The sequence below is a fragment of the Pezoporus wallicus genome, unplaced genomic scaffold (assembly GCF_028554395.1).
Source record: "Pezoporus wallicus isolate ANWC-B61680 ecotype Strahan unplaced genomic scaffold, APGP_CSIRO_Pwel_v1 contig_3486, whole genome shotgun sequence".
In the NCBI taxonomy this organism is placed as follows: domain Eukaryota; kingdom Metazoa; phylum Chordata; class Aves; order Psittaciformes; family Psittacidae; genus Pezoporus; species Pezoporus wallicus.
This window is the reverse complement of record NW_026642292.1, coordinates 4,156,380-4,173,788: the sequence shown is the minus strand read 5'-3', so window position 1 is coordinate 4,173,788 and position 17,409 is coordinate 4,156,380. Positions and strand designations below refer to the sequence as shown.

At 41.0% G+C, this 17,409-nt stretch overlaps 1 protein-coding gene across 1 annotated transcript in view; it reads left to right on the top strand.

Moving 5' to 3' along the window:
* Window positions 1-17,409, top strand: part of TTLL5 (tubulin tyrosine ligase like 5) — a 133,662-nt gene that overhangs the window by 80,064 nt on the left and 36,189 nt on the right. Inside the window, 1 exon segment of the mRNA XM_057428591.1 lies at window positions 1,050-1,204. Coding sequence (XP_057284574.1) covers window positions 1,050-1,204 — 155 coding nt within the window.

The following is a 17,409-nucleotide window of genomic DNA, read 5'->3' as shown; positions in this document are numbered from 1 at the left end:
GCAAGCAGGGGCCATATAGATAAGTTTTGCTTACCATATGGCCTTAGTCTTGGTGCAGACCTAGCTCTGTTCTGTGCTCCTAAAAAGCAACATGTGATCATGTAATTAAAGGCAGTAATAAACTTAATTCTTGCAATGTCTGACTGAGAATCCCTGTTTTGCAACCTTTGTAGTGTCTTGTAAGCTTCATAATTCTTTTCCCAAATATAAACTAATACTTATCCTGCTGTAGTAGATACCACTTTGTTACATTTTTTTAGGCTCTCTTCAATAAACCAACAGATAGTGTCTGTTCGCAGAGTTTGATCTGACAAGAAGATAACCAGTGAAAGAAGAATGCTCAGTTCATACTGAGTTCATACACTTCGTATTCTTAAATCCACATGGATAATTTCTTTAGAGCTTGGTATAACAAACACACACCTAACACAATTTTAGCCTATCATTAGCCAGCATATTTACTTGTATAAACAGATTGGAAGTGGTTATGTGAGAAGTTTCTTTCATTTGTGGTAGAGTTTGGTTTTGAATTATATATACAAGGTACATATGCTGTTGGATTGTGCCTGTATGGGTGCATAGAGAGGGGTAGAGAGGACAAGTGTATATGGCTGGCTTAGTGAAAGAGCTTATGTTGACTGGGCACACTGGTCTCTGCTCAGTGTAATGTGAGTTTCTAGGTTTTGATTAGTGCATGTAGAGTTAAGTTTTCACATGACAGGAATGTGATGTTGCTTTCTTACTCTGGGATTTTTGATCCATCTTTGTCTTTCCTCCTTTGTTCTTCTATGAATGGAAGGGTTGTACTTTTAATGCTGGTACTTGAATTCATCTCAAGCATGGTGGAGGTTGGTGTCATCTCTCCCACTGCTTTATGCAACTGGCACAGTCCTGCATCTGAATGTTTGCTTTCTCTAGTAGTCTTATTTCTCTTGGTACATAGTCTATCCAGTTTACTTGGTGACACCTTTTGCTCTTTTCTTGGCTTTTAATTGTTTCTGATGTTTGGTTTTTGTTTGTTTTTTTCCTCTTCCTCCCACCCCCTTTAGTTAACAAACCTGAACTTGGCAAGTGGAGCTATAAGCAAGGGGAATGCAGCCACCCCACAGAGCTACCAGTCATCACTCAACAAAAGAGGGTCATTGTTGGCTGTGCAGTCAGATGCCCATAGAGCTGACAAAAGGCCTGTCTCTTCAGCTGTCAGGTAAGTTAAAATTCCTGCTCCAGCTTTTTGAAGAAAAATGCAATACGCTCAGGAGCTCACTTGTAGTTTGTATGTGGCTTCTTGCTCAGATGCTGGAGCATGTCCAAAGGGCAGAAATGCTGGTGAAGGGCCTGGAGCACGAGTCTGATGAGGAATGGCTGAGGGAACTGGGGTTGTTTAGTCTGGAGAAGAGAAGGCTCAGGGGGGACCTTATTGCTCTCAACAACTACCTGAAAGGACATTGTAGTGAAGGGGTGTCAGTCTCTTCTTTCCCAACTGACAAGCAATAAGACAAGAGGAGATGGTCTCAAGTTGCTCGAGGAGAGGTTTAGACTGGATATTAGAAAAACTTTCTTCACAGAAAGTGTTGTCAAGCATTGGAACAGGCTGCCCAGGGAAGTGGTTGAGTTAGCATACCTGGAGGTATTTAAAATACATTATCTTAAAGGTCTTTTCTAACCTAAATACTTCTATGATTCTGTGTAAGGGCCTATCTTCTTAGGACTATCCCAGAAACTAGGCCTATGAAAATAGAGCTACGTTCCCAGAGCTCTCAGGTTCATGGTGAAATAAGGAGATGGATGAACGTCTATAATGAAAGGGAAATGTCTGTTTGACCATTTCTCATCCCTGCGTCTTTTAAGTTTAGGTTTGCTGATGTTGAGACATACATGCAGAATGCAAACTTATACCCGATACTGCGAAAAATCTCCATCAAGGCTGCATCTTTATGCTTCTTCCTTGAATGTCAAGCTTAGATTGTTCAAAGATAGAGCAGTATCTTTCAGTGTTTATGTTATAAAGTTTCTTTTTCAGATGGCTTCATTATGGTCTTTATTAATTTTGGATGTTAGAATTTATATTTATTGCCAATATCATGGGACTCAGGGCAAAGACTGTGATTCTGCATTAAAACCATTCTTGCTGGGATTGAAAGAGCGGCAAGGTTTGCCCCAGGGATTCTGGACTTTGGAAGCTACGGGCAGGGTGAGCTATGCTGAATACCAGCCCAGAACTGCTGGAGTTTTGAGTTCTTTCCTTGCCACTTCAGTAAATACTGTTATTCTTTCACCTAAGCCTTCATTTTTGTTTTTTAAATTAGAATAAGGAGACACAGCTTCTCCAGCACATGGGTTTAGGACTGGAAAGCACTGTATACATGAAAATACTGATTCTTGTCACTGCTGCTTGAATACTACCAGAAAATGGAGGGAGGTGAGAGAGTCAGACACAGTGCAGAAGGAGGCATGTGACCTGAGTGGTCATCCTTTCCCAAATGGGTCCTTCAATAGAAGGATTGGAATGAGGCCTGGCAAGCTGAAGTAAAATTATTCTTATTTCATCAGCACTGCTTTTCATCCTGCCTAAAGAAGAGGAATGTGAGAAATGAATTCCTGGCCTGTTTCTGTTCCAGTATTATGTTTGCCTCTGGGGTTTAGAGTTATTGAGAGAGGTGGTGGTGATTCTGCTCTTGGAGCTCAGCCAGGCAAGCTATGACCTAATCCAAATAAAGAACCTATCCAACAGGTGTAAACTACCTTCCCTTCCTACATAGCTTGAGAGAGCAGCAGAGTGCAGGCTGTCCTAGAGCTTCCATTCCATTCTCAGCTCTGCTCTCACCTCTGCATGGACTCACACACATAGGTGGAGAAAGATTATGCGTGCTCAAAATCTTCTGTTGCAGAACTCTGCGGGAGTCACTGTAATTACCATGTTGCCTGAAACAATTTCCTGTAGGTCTAAGAACCCATCATTTGATGCCCAGAACTCCACTCTGAATGACTTTGAGGTCTCTGCCTCATCTAGCATTGTATGCATAGTTTAATGCCTTTAGAAATTCTCTTTTATTTTGTACAGTAATCCAAAAGTACTTCAGAATTGTCTGGTCACAACTGGTACAAGATCCCATCTTCAAACCTTTTATGAACCATTTAGTTTTTCAGTACTTCAGTTGTTCTGCTCTAATCCTCAGAACAAGAGATGGAAAGACGTCTTAAGACTTTACTGAATTACTTTATCTTTGTGGCTGAAAAGAATTCTCTCCTGGCGAGAATACCAGGAGGTAAAAGCTTTACGTAAACCTGGGAATAAAAGAAAAAAAGATTCTTTTCAGTGCTGAATTACTTGGGCTGTGAACTTTCATTTAATGGGAGAACTCCAGAAGGAATGCCAAGGTCACGATCTATGGAGATGGCTATCTTCTATTCTAAATGCCTTTTTTGCTACTTGCTCTGTCACACTGGAGCAAGCTGTTCATAGAGGGTCATCTGATGGGTGTCAGCCTGTGCGCAGTGCTGAGTGGCTGTTTGAAGAAAAAAGCTTCCTGTTTTGTTCCATTAAGGTTCTGGTCTACCAGTTGTAGAATTCAGCGAGGATGGAAATGTTTTGTAAATGGGTCTCTTATCTGGCTTGCACTCGGCTCCAGTTCAAACATCTGCCTCTGAAACACAGTCCTTACAATTTTTGTATGGCTCTGTGGTAAAACCAAGCCATTTTACTACTGTTGAGATTTCTTTGAAAATTTTGTTTTGATGCTTGCAATCTGTAGGATTCAGCATAGTCTTACTGACAAATCTTCTTCCTCTAATTCTCAGCCTCCCAGAACTGCCTTACTTAAATGCTTCTCAAAGTATCTCTGTTGAATTTTTTTTGGCTGTATGAGATGAGGTGCCAAATCAGAAGTCTGCTTGCCAAAAGGCAAAGGAGATCTCGAGATTGCAATATAGAGATAAAGAACAGTTCTGGATACATTAAAATGTTATTTTATAAATCTGCATTGCTGTGCCTTTTGAGATTTTTGTCGCTTTCTATAAGCATTAGTGCGCTTCCCACTCCAGTGATGGCTTAGGCTTTCACTGTGCCTCAGACACAGAAGCCTGCAGGACTACACAAGAGATGAGGTGTTCCGAGCTGTATATGGGCTTTCTTCTGACTACCATAACGTGGCTGACCATCTCTGCCGTGTTTGCTGGAGCCCTGTCTTTGTTGCCCTCTGTAGCTCTTTGAGGCTATTCTGTATCTGCTCTCTCCTACTTTAACACTAGTCCTATCTCAGTTCAATCCTATTTTCAGTTCAATCTCAACTTCTCACTCTATCCATCAGGCAGGATTGTCACCCTTTCACATTCTGCTGTATGTAAACGTGTGTATATATTTTTTGTAATAGAAGTATGTAAAATCCCATATATAATTTTTATCTATTTTGCTAATGTAATATAAGGCAACAAATATGGAAGTGATTCCTCATTATTCAGTGCAACTAATTTTTTGTCACTGAAGCCAAGACCTTACCAGAACTCCTCTTGGAAGAACATTCTCTTGAAAGCATTCTCAGTTGCAAAATAAAGGTAAAAAAATTGGGTGTTTGAGAATGAAGCTTGTTGATTTGGAACCTAAATTAACTTTTGAGTACCTGTTGGCAAATAGTTGCATAAACCCTAGTGATGGGGACAGAAGACATTCTTGAAAGCTTCTGGCACTGGAATCTGCAACTGCTGTGTCACTGCTTCATGCCAGTTTCATTTACTGTTAGGGGTACATGTACTGTGTGTTCTAGGTTTCAGATGTTCTGCTCTGATATTGCTAAGTATATATCCTTTGGACTTGTGAGGATATGGAAGAGTCTCTGATCTCTTTTGAGACTTTGTTCTGTGCTGGTATAAGTAACTTCTCTGTTTCCACTAAAACTGAGTTTTGCCAGAAAGACCCCAGACAAACATCACAGGGTAATTGTGATTTACTGATATAAAGGGAAGCTGAAAATGGCTTCATTCTTTGCCCAGTTTATATTTTAAATTTTGGAGGTGTGGGATGTAAAATAAGAAATTAGGCTTGGAACCTGACTAGACAGGATCTGAAGAGCTATAAGAGCCATTAGAAAAGCGATACTAGAATAGCCAAGAGATGTGCTAATATGCGAGGTGATTCTCAGAGTGATAGAAAGGTGAGCAGCTGATGGGACAGTCATTTTTTGCAAGACTCGGGAGCTAGGCGAGGATGGGCTTATTATTGCAGAAGCAGCATGGATGTTAAAGTAGGGGTCCTGGGAAAGAGCTAGCTACATACAAGCTTGCAGCTAGAATTCAGATGTTGTCCCAGGGATCTTCGCAGGTAACACCAAATTTTAATAAGAATAAATCTATTTCTCTTAGTTACATATGTGTTGCCTTGTAGTTCTGCATCTTAAGGGTTGATAGTGACTTAATTCTCTTCCAAATCATTTGTTTCAAGCTCCATGCAGTCTTTTGCAAGTTAGAAGCTGCCCAACTGCTGTCCTGTGCAGCACTTGCCAGGTGGTAAGAGCCTATTTGTTTGCGCAGTATCTAGGTGCAAGCTAACTCGGTGACTGATGCTTCTGGAGGAAATTAAGGAAGAAGGCAACAGGCACTGGGGGCTGTACAATAGGCCTTCAGTTTGGTTTGAGCAAATTGCATTGACCTTAACACCTCCTTAGCTAAGCATCATGGAAGTGCCAGAGCAGCAGCAGACCAACAGCACTGAGTCCAGCCCTGTGCCAGCATAGCCACGTGTCTGTTCCTTGCCTCTCATACTGCTGTCCTTTTCTCTTTAGCTGTTGAATTAATTTAGGCATTATGGTAAATTTCTTTGAGGTGGAGGAGCAATGGAGAGTAGGTACAGTGATTTTTCCGTGACTGATCTCCTGTCTCTATCTCCTCAGCAGCTCTGATGATTCTGCCTGTGGTCCATGAGAAGCAGCATTTCTGACAGCCCTGAATTTGGGGTTTGGTCTATTACTACCTTCTGTTCAGAGAAGTTTGATGACAGGCAAAAAACAGAAGTACTGCCTGGGCAACTGTGCATTCTTGCAACTCATCCTGTCTCTCGTTTGTGCATATTCTTCCTCTCTCAGTGCATATTTGTGCCTGTAGCAGCCTCCCCCTGCCCTTCCCTGGCAACCTTTTTTACACATCTCCCAGGGTCACTGGTGACAACTTGTTAACTCTGAGAGTGAATTTGCTGACTTAAACTTCAGAAATACATGGCTTGCCTTTGTATTTTATTTTATTTTTCTATACATATATATTTTGGTCACACTGAAGAAACTTGTGATGGCAGGTCCAATTACTCTCCATCCTGCTCGGAAATCACCCTGAGCCTCAGCACCATGTGTTGGCACAGTCCTGTAGGATCCCTGCTTCCCACAGCTAGGTCTTGGCTCTGTCTGCTTGGAGCCTCCAGGAGAGGAAAGGCGGAAAACTCGTGACTTGCCCAGACAGTCTGAGGCCTGGCCCTGCAGCCTCGGCTCCCCAGGCGCTGTTGAGTCGGTCTTGGCTGGCAGCCGCCGTGCTGTTGCTTTTCCGAGGTAATAAGTGAGATTAATTGCAGGACCCTTTCCAGAGGCGAAGGGGGTTTGGGCTGTGTGCAGGGAGACCATAGGAGCCAGTGCTGGGTCTGTTTGCTGGAGGCGAGAGCTGGGGCCTCGCAGCAGGGCAGAGTGGGTACCAGTGGACTTGTGCGAGTGTGGCCTCTCCGCTCAGCTACTTCTGGGAGACTTGGCTGGAGCTGCATCCTGGGGCCTGCCTTGGACTGGCTTTAGCTGAGCAAGGGATCGCACTGTCTGCGTTACCTGTGCCTGCTGGCCTTGAGTAATTATGGCTTTTGCAAATAGCTCTCAAAATTTGAGGGGGCATTTTTCTCTTTGACTGCATGACTTCCTTTCAGAGAAGATATGAGGATCTTTCCCATTATTCTTATCAAATAGCCCATATTGGTAGGTGGGAGGGAGTGACAGGGGTTTCATATCTTCCCCCAAGTCAATACTATGTAACGGTTTTGCGTTTTTTCATTTTAACTGCCTCCACAAACTGACCTTTCCCTAACACAAACATAGGATTTGCCATCCAGGACTGGGCTACAAATATGCCTATTTCTCCCGTCATGTGCTTCAGAGCAGCTACCACCACCATCTTCAGTGGAAGCACAGAGAGCGGAAATTCTGGTGGGCAGCAGTGAAATCCCCTGTCTGGGGTGGGGGGGAGCTTGTTTTTACTCTGCTTTTTACCCTCAACTGCTAACAGCTGGCTTGTAGTTCTCACAATAGTTTCTGTTGTACCATAGCCTAGAGTGGATGTTGTTGTGAATCATCTAGTTTTACTTTCTGGAAAAACTGTAGTCTCATTGAGCTGTAGCAGTGAGGTTCCACAGCTGGATCATATGTTATGCATAAGTTTTCTTTTTTAGTTTCTTTCTCAAATTTGCCATAAGTCTCTGCACCCTTATTACGTGAAGGCAAACAGAAATGCTTGATCTGTTTTCTGCATTCTTTACTCTCTACGTTTCTGTCATCTCCCTTCTAACTTGTCTCTCCTAAGCTAAGCAGTCCCATTCTTTTCAAGTTCTAAATGGAAATTTTTCCAGCCCTCTAATGATTGTCTGGCTGTCTTTATAGAAATGACAAGAAAGTACATCAAGTAGGAGTAAGACACTGGTTTTATGTAAGTAACACTGTAGTATCTTTACTTTCTAATTCGTAACTTACATATACTAGTATTTTGCTGGCTTCTGACCTTGCTAAACACTCAGTTTTTTGTTAATATGCAGTTGTTTTTCTTTGATTATTGCAGTAAATGTAAACCTGAGCAACAGGTATAGGCAGTTCATGCTGATATATTTCTTTTTTTTAACTTCCTTCCTCCCCTTTCTTCCTGCTTTCAGCTGTCACCAGAGGATTTTGTTGGCTGTGACAGAAGTTACATGCTGGTGTCTGTTCTAATAAGTATCTCATTCAATATAGAACAAGTTGAGTTTAGTGTCTTGCGAGACTTATAACCTCCCTACACCCATCCCTGATCTTAGATCTCTTTGAAATATCCTATATAGGTTCTAGATATTTCATTAGCAAAGTGACCACCAGATCTTGCTTTTCTCTGCATTTATTTAAACCTCTCAATCTCCATTAAAATAGTTGCTTTCCAGAGTGGTTTTCAGAGGGTTAATGTGGTCCTAGATCTTACTTCAGTAACTCTCATGGGGGAAATAGACTCTGATGCTTACAGCCTTCTAGGAATGAGGGGACCCAAGTAGTCTGGAGCTTTGTGAGAGAAGCTCTGATCACAGCAGCCTTTCTCTCTAGAGGAGTTCTGAAAGGGTTACCAGGGAGCCTTGGCTGTTTCTTTGAGCTATTTGGAAAGGACGGGCCTCAGACAGCTTGGCAGGAACCTGGGGCCCTGTTTTTTCCAGCCCAGCCCTTCCTTCTGCACAGAGCTGTCAGGGAATCCCACGAATGTCTGGTTTCTCCCCTTTCCTATTTTTTTTTTTTTTTGGCAATATTTTTATCCATCCCTGACTCTTCCCTACAGAAAGACCTCAAGTTTTGTCCATTGACTGATCTTGCAGGTAGTGAGGTAGAAATGAAAGCTGTAATACCATGCCATAGCTGTTGGAATTACAGTTGCGCAGCTGAGAGGGTATTGGGAAGTTTCCCAGAAGAGCGTCCTTTCTGACATTGATCTTAGGGCAGGTCCATCTGGCCTAAGAACAGAGGGATTGAATGGGCCCATCTTTGAACTGTGCTATTCCTGTGGGTCACAGCGAGGCACTTTGAAATCTCAGAGCTGCATGTTGTGTATCCTCCCTACCAGACGCACAACGGCATGCTGCTTTGTGTGAAAATGGAAATCCCCTTTGTAAGCCAGGATTATGAAGCACAGGACAGGTTAGCAACTTCTCCTTCATTTGCCTTATGCTCTCCAGTGCTGTTCTGATGTTGAACTCATATTTTGGAGATTTCCAGGTCTGTTATCTACCTTTTCACTTCAAGAAATGTATCTACAGGGTAGTGTTAGAAAGGAAGTTTGGCTACTTGTGAAAGCAAAGGTTTTAAACAGCTGTGTTGAAGACATTGGTGCTGTACAGCTGAGAAAGAGTTAAATTGGATTACTTAGTAAACCTCTCAGATGTTGGGAGCACAGTATGATCTGAGACCCATGTGGAAAGCCTTTCCAGAAGGCACCCCTCATGTGGGGTAGTCTCTGGGCAGCTCTTTGAAGTCAACAGCCAAAAGGCCTGGAGTCAAGCTCAGATGAGCTAAGGGTTTCAGTGACCAAGTACAAATGCCAGAGCAGGAGGTAGCAAAAGGGGCCAAAGGGGTTTCCTTCCTGATAGGCTTTGGTTTGGGGCTACCTTCCATTTTGTACAGTGAGCTCTCCACCACCAATGCACGTTCACGTTTTCTGCCCAGGCTGAGGTCATGCTTTAGCTTGGCTTGCTCAGGATAAGCATGCCACGCTTTGGTGTTTTATCCTGTGATATAATGGGAATTTCCTGCCAAAAGCACAAACCCCTTTTCTATCCCTGAAAGTGTTAGTCAGCTGTTCCTCTGAAGATCCTGCTTTGTCACGTAATTTTCCCCACCTTTCAGATAGGGAAGTTTTGCAGCTGACACAAGAGTTTGTGAATTGTATGCTGTTGGCTCCATGACAGCCTGTTGTTGTCCCAGGCTTCTCTGGGCTGCAGGTATCAAGCAGCAGCTGTTTGAGCCATGCAGGGCTTCAATGTTTAAGAAAAATCTCTTTAAAAAAGGGGAGAAGGGAGTGTTAAAAAAAAAAGAAGTCAGGAAGTTTTTCAGCTTCCCTGTGCACTTCCCTGTCCCTGTGCACGTGGCGATCCTCTTCATTAGCTCATAGGTTTTTGAAGTGTATGTATATTATGTAGTGTGAAGATGGGGCAGCCACAACACAGTGGAACGCCAGTTTTTTGTTTAGGGAATTGTGTGAATTACAATAATGAGTAGCATTTGTAGTTAGCAGTACTTTCTCAGTCTTCACCTAACACTGTATACTGTCAGCCAGTTTACTAGTTTGATCAAAATGCGCTGGGTAAGAGGACGTGGTTGGTAATGAGCAAGAAAGCATTTTGGTGACCCAAGAAACATGGTTATTGGATTGTCCAGAGTCAGTGCTAATTACAAAGATTTTTAAGTGCACTGTTAAAGGTAGGCTCTGCAGTGTCACATCCTTTATCATGAGCAGTTATTTCTAGGGTTTCATTCTGTAACAATAGTTGAAAGATGGATATCCTCCTTAAATAAAAAAAAAAAGGTGGGGGGGGAGGGGGGGGGAAGCTAGGAAGTGCTTAAAGATACTGCAGTTTCCAGACACTGTCCTGTTGCACTCACTGAACTTTTACTAAGATTTCTCATCCAATTACTGTGCACAGCAAACCAGGTGGGGAGAGGCCAAGGCAGCCTGACTGATCCAAGTCTACTGAAAACTGACCCTGAGACAACAAGCTTTAATAAAAGGAATTTCAAGATGAGAGAGCTTTATCACAGGCACTGTTTATGTCCCAGCTGCTGGTATCCATGATGGTGCATGGCTTCTTTGCTCAAATTTCAGATTGCATCTGGCTCACTAAATGTCTTCCACTGCTCTTTCTATCCTTCTCCTATCTGGCACAAGGGATTAAATGAAAAGTTAGTGTAAAGTGATTGTTGTCTGGCAGTGCTGCACATGCTGCTTGGCAGCTGTCTGTCAGGGATGCTTAGCCTGGGCAAGAGTCACACTTTGGAGCAAAAGGGCTGTAGATCACGTGCTCTTAACCTTTTGTATGCACAGAGAATTCTTTATTTGCTTGTTGCTGTGGAAAAAAAAAAGTATTCCCTGTGAAGAATGTAGTCAGGTTGAGCCGTGAATGTCTTCAGTGTTCAAAACTGAGTTTACTTTGAAACTTGGCTCAGAAAACTTTCAGTTTGGTAGACTATGTGAAGAGGAGGAGGAAACCTTAAGTCTGGACCATCTGTTTCTTTTTTTGATACTGGGATAAAGATGCTGATGAGTAAAGAGGTGTCAGCTTCTCTTCACTTAGCATTTTGAAAAGCTGCAGATGCTGAGACTTGAATTTGAGTAAGTTAAGACTTTTGTTTCTTGCTGGTGGTGACCAAGTATAGATCCACAAAGAAGTGGATCTTTGAAGGCTTGGCATTCCTAGAAACTGTTTGAACTTCCAGATCCATATCTGTTTTTACAACTAATATAGCATTTTCAGGGATTTTTCTTCTATGAGATTTTAGCTACAGAACAGCATAAATAGAATAATATTCTTTATATTAGTCAGAAGTTTAGATTTGACACCTATGTTGGTCTTCTATGGTACTGATGATTAAGTATCTAGGATTTATGGCTTCTATCACTTATAAACAATAATTCTGAATTTCAAACAAAAACATTTTAGTGCTCATTAAAGACAATATACTGCTTAGAATGTAGTGATTTCTACTTCTAATGGCTGTTTCCCAGAAGATCTTAAACTGTGGTGTTAGAGAAAACCTGAAATATCTTGTTAGAATGTTCAGTATATTTCTAATCTCAGCTTCACTAGAAGGTGCTTGAGTTTAAGATTCTTTGGCAGTCTCATGATGCTAAAAATTTTAGCTTCTCTGTAAATATCTAGTGGATGATAACTTGAACAGTGGTTAAAGGCTTTTCAGCTCAGGCAGTCAACATGGCAAAGGGAACACAACCTCATCTGTTGTGAAGAAATCAACAAGAAAAACAGTACATGTGTAAATTCTAAGCACAGGCTTTTGAAAATCAGCCCCAGAAGTGTTTCTTCAGAGACTTTGCAGTTCTAATATGAGGTGCATAGATAACACATCTCTTTCTGATAAAGAACTGCATGTATCTCCAGAATATTCCCCAAAGGAGTGAGATCTTGGTGACTGCTGACAGCACTCCCATAGCGTTCTGGTTTCAAAATTTAAAAAAAAAAAAAAAAATCAAGAAAATTCAGAGCATATCCTATATGAACAGTCCCAACAAAGGCTGCCTGGTAATATTTTTGGAACAGCTGCCTTTCAGAGTTTGGTTTTGAATATTGAGAACTTGATAATCTTTCTTCTAATTTGAAAACCCTCAAGAAGGAGCTGTGTTTTAAGTGAAATTAATGTAATTAAACAAAAGAACAATAACTTTCTCTGCTATCGAAGTTCACAAATATTTTAATTTTTTGTTTTAATTTGTATAAATAAATACACATATTATATATTCAATAAAATAATAGGCACTGGTATAGTTTTTGAAAGCCCAGTTTTAATAGTTGGATTATTCTGGCATATTTTAAGAAACTTGGATCCAATCCATTTTTTAGTGTTTTAAATATTTTGTCCCATTCAGGACATAATTTGTGTAACTGGTTTTTCTTTTTCAAAGGTGAGAATCATGTTTTCATTTGTTTCTGAAATTCCACTTTCCTGCTGCTGATGCTAACCCAAATTATTTAAATATGAAAGTATCCTCTACTATCTGTGCAAAGAGAATGGAAGTTATGCATGAATTTCTAGGCTGTTATGAAGCATGGGGACAGAATATGATTCATATAGTGCAGTTGTTTGCTGCATTGGTATTTTCTAAGCAGAACAGATTTTTAACATATTATGACCTCTAAAGCATTGCAGAACCTGGCTGTAGACATTAGGCCTGTATTACTGAAGAGCAGTTCAGCGAAAGGAAGTAGAATTGTGGTGCTGGATATTTAAAATTATGAAATTAACTAAATTCCTGATACCTTGTAACTTCATAGCCTGGGAATTGTTCTGCTTGTTGCTACAGAATGTATGGTTGTTTGCATCTTGTTTATCAATATGTCACTGATGTTTATGGTGTATATTGTTAGATAGCAAAATTAGGTAACAACTACTCTTGTCATTTACTTTCAGATTTTTTCTGATGTCTGTTATTTGCCTTTATGGGAGAGCTTGATTACTGTCTTATACTCCAACTAGTCTCTAGAGCCGTAAACACAGTACACAACATGAATCTCACTGAGCAAGCCATTTGGAGGCCATGTTTGGGCTCTTATTTGTCTCTATTACAGACTCATTTTCTGTTAAATGCACCGGTTTTGGCTTTTTTAAGAAAAGTCGACGCTACGTAGAACATTTGCTGAAACATCACAAAAAGCATCAAGTACAAAGAAGTGGCTTAGAATGGAGGTTTCTTGATCAGATACTGGACACTGTTCATACTGTTCTCTCTTGGTGTGCCTTATCTATACTAGGAGGGGACTCTTGAAAGGGCATTATTCTTCTAAGTGGCTGGGATATTTTAGTCTGCCCTTACAAGGGGTTAGCATCTGCAGCTGCATCTTTGATGTGTTCATGCTTAGCATTATATGCAATCACTTGGTGAAATTCCTGAGGTAGTGGTTCCATGGTTCCCATCTGTGTTCCTGAGTCTGGGAGCTTCAGACTAATTATACAATTTTCTCTGTACACTGTAGGAAACAATTCCATTTTGGCTCTAGAAAAAGGGATTGGGTTGGACTGGAATATAGGATTGCATAACTTTTTTTCATCTTTAAACCACAAATTCCTATGAAATTCCTATGCATCGTAGACTCTTCTGTCCACGCTGGAGGAAGAAACATCACAAATATGGTGCCTGTTCAAATAATCAGAATCTGAAATCTCTTTTTTTAGATGCTGCAGATAAAAACAGTGCTTATAGTCTCTACCTTCTAGCTTGTAGCTGTAGGCAGAGGCAGAAATCTCATGTGAAAGACTTCAAGCTCTAGGTGATCCAAATAAATTTTCTGCAACTTGACCATCTTTTGCAGACAAGATGACAGAGAGGGATCTTTCAACAAATCCTAGACAAATCTGGGAACTGACTTTAAGAGTGTTACTGCTCCTTGTAATGTACAATATAATTATCTGAGTATCCTTTTACTGATCTTCCTCTAATGACAGACTTTGTCAGTCATCGAGTTAGCAGTTCCCTGGAGAAAGAGATTGTTGGCCCACTTGACTGAAGTAAGCTGGGGCCTTTTCTGTAGTTTCAGAGGTGTAACCACAAATTCCCTGTTCCCCATGCTTAATTGCCTGTCAGCTGACCTGCTTTGGTCAGCACGTGAGTTGCTGCCTGCTGGGGAAAGGAGACTATTGAGTGATCTGGGGCTCTCCCACAACTTTCCACTCCACCACCTGCTTTGGAAGTGGCTGTAGAACTGCCAAACATGCTGAAGTGGTTAAGTGTACCAGCTCCTAAAGAAGCTCGAGGGGAGGAGTGGTTCTTGCCTGATGGGTTTTCAAAGGGAGCTGAGACTTTGAAGTTCTGTTTTAGCAGCTGCCAGGTATGCTGCCTTAGCCCTGTGCAGCACTTCTGCCTCAGCCTTCACGTGTTGCATTCTTCTTTACAGTGCCAGGATGGAGGGAAATAAAATTAATTAAACCAAGAGTGTGGGCAGTAGCAATAGTGTTACTTTATTATATTTTTACCCTTTGTGCCTTGTGAAGCACCTCACACTTGTTCAGGCCAATTAGAGTAATAAATTTATTTCACTTCAGTTTTCTTTGCCTTTCTAATTACTGCTTCCTTACCTCTCTTCTGCTTTAAGTCCTTTCCCAGAATAATCATAGTAATTTTAATCTTCTATAATGGGCACATAAAATAGGTAAAGATTTACATTCGTGATTCCCCAGAACTCCTTCCTGAGACTAAAGGGACCAGATGATCTTTCCAATAAGGAAAGAGACACACAAATGCGGTAGCTAAACTAAAGCTTCATGTAAGGTCTCTGTTAAACAGACGCCAGAACAGATACCACTCACTGCTGTATCTGCTGGAGGCAGTTAACTGGGAGCTTCTACTTGATTCACTTAAAGCTCCCTGCCAAAACCAAGATGCTTTAACTCAGTTTATTCCACTGAATCTTGAACTTTTTTATGATAATGTGACCTCCTCTGTGATATTTCATGTTGAAACATTGGGTAACTGGAAATGCTTCAGGCTGAGCTCTGTTTTCAGGCAAAGAGGCAGATAGATCCCAATAGGAGGTGGAACAATAATAGGAGTGGAATGGTGACTGTATTCTGAGTAGCTTAAAACAAAAGACCAGCAAGGAGGTAAAAATTGTTGTAAACTGGAAGAGTCTCTTCTGGCAAGGCAGTATGCTTCTGTAATATTAATCCTTGGGGGAAAAAGTGCCAAAAAATCAAAAAATGGGGAGATTCTTGCTCTGCAGTACTTGAAAAGCTTTGCTTTTTCAGGTGAGGCCTTGTAAAAATAAATCTTTCCACTCTTTTCCTGCAGTTCTTTATAATCCAGTCCTAGTATGTCCTCACCAGTTTCTGGAGGCAATAGAGGGGAATAGATGCATAAGAAGGTTTGGGAAGGAGGTGCACTGGTTTTGTTGTGTTTTCTTGTTTGCTTTGGTTTGGGGTTTTGTTTTTTTTCTAGGGGGAGATTTGGGGTTTTTTTTGTTGCTTTTTTTTTTTTTTTCAGTGCTGGCTATAGATTATTCTAGAATCTTTTCTCTTTCTATATTAAATACTGATAACGTAATCCAAAGCTGACCCTGCCATTCTGTTTTGAAGTTGAGGTTTTTTTTGGCTGCATTTTAGCTTTCAATAAAATACACTACGAATTTGTTTGCAGAATACCTTGTGCATTTTTAGGGCAGAATTCTTTTCTGAAAAGTAGTTTTTGCAAGTAGGGTATCTCTGGAGGCTTCTTAGAAGGAACACTACAGACTTGGAAAACTTCTGTCAGCTTTAGCTTGAGAAGAACATTGCTAGGAATTTGTGCTGCCTTGGTTGAAATAAGCACTTCCAGAAAGTATCTTCCATTATGTTTAAGAAAGTTGGGTAACCAGTGGAGCAAGGGAAAAATAGCACTTACCTTTTATAGTACTAATACAGCGCTGCATGGCCACTGGGAGGCTTGCAGGAATTCCAAAAAAGCTAGCTGTAAACAGCTACCACCAAAACCCTGGGATTGCTTTGGTGCCAAGCTGTTCTTAGGATGGCTGAAAGTCTGTATCTCATGGTTTGTGTGTAGTATCTATCTGTGGTCTCTGTATAAGTAGGTTTTTTGTATCCCTGCAATGTGTGTGATAGGGTGCTCTCGTCTATCCAATATATATGGTTACGGGGTCAGCTTCTGCAATAGATAATGGATCATGCTAGTATTCTCTCTGTGGATTTGAGCATATTCCACACTTCTCCCCCCCCCCCATTATATTTTATGTAATTGCTTTGTTATAAATTTTAGAAAGTGTATGGTGACACGGACACAGTCACTTCCTGTTTTCTCCAAGCATTGTTAAATGTTCAGGGACCCACAGCAGGAAAGTTGATTTGTACAGGAGGTGGAGGTAAGAAATTTCCTCTCAACCACAGCATAACAGAACTGCATAAAGAGCCTGAGGAAGGAGAATATTCTATTTGACAGGTGGGAGATCACTCTCAAATCCCCAATTTATTTCTTGTAATACTTTTTTACCTTATCTAATTTCACTTGAGGGACAAGGAAAGCAGAATCAAGTTTAGAACATGGGGAAGAGAAGAATGCTAGAGATGCTGCTTTGGCCAGCACACAAGTGCCATTGTGCTTAGGGGACTGTCTATTTTCTTTTTACTGGGAAACTCCTTTAGCTTCATTACACTGAAGCTAGGTTGATAAATTTCAGTTGTTTAAGGGAAAAGGTCTCTTTGAGGACCTTTACTCTGCCACTGTATCAGTGCTTGAAAAATTATCCAAATCGAAGAGGCTGTTAACCACAAGCATACAGCCTCACAGCAAGGACTCGGAGAAGTGACCTTTAGTTCTTGTTTTGTTTTTTTTTTTTCTCGTTTTACTGTATTTCATCAGCTAGATGGTATACAGGTTTAGCTCTGCTACTGAATGGTAGCAGCAGATGCATCTTGCTGGTGCCATGCTGCTACTCTACCTCTCTAACCTGGAGCATTTCTCCTAATATGACTGTGGCCCAGCTAGTTTTCAGGTGACACGTTCCACAGTCCCTGAATAGGTGAACTTGTACATCTTAGTTCTGGAAGTGGAGAACAGATTCTGGCCTTCCCTCTAGCTTATAAATGTAGAAGTGTTGCTACTTCTGTGAAGTTCTATTATCTGGCTATAATTCTTGAACTTGAAAATTATAGGCATGATATCAGGGAACTGTATCCTTCAGTATACTTCATCCCTATAGACAGACCATCTAAATTGTCAGATTTATTAAGTCTCCTCTAAGAGACACTCCATCAGAGTTATCTTCATCTACAACGTAACAAGATAATTGGCATACTGGATATCCAGCAAAGTCAATTGCTTTCATGAACTTCAGTGCAAACTTTGTAGAATTGAGAATTTTGTGGCTTGTTATGTTCTTTATAGGTTTCTTTGTGTACTTGATATTTAATATTTAGACAACAAAATACCAGAACTTAGGAGCGTGAATCATACAGC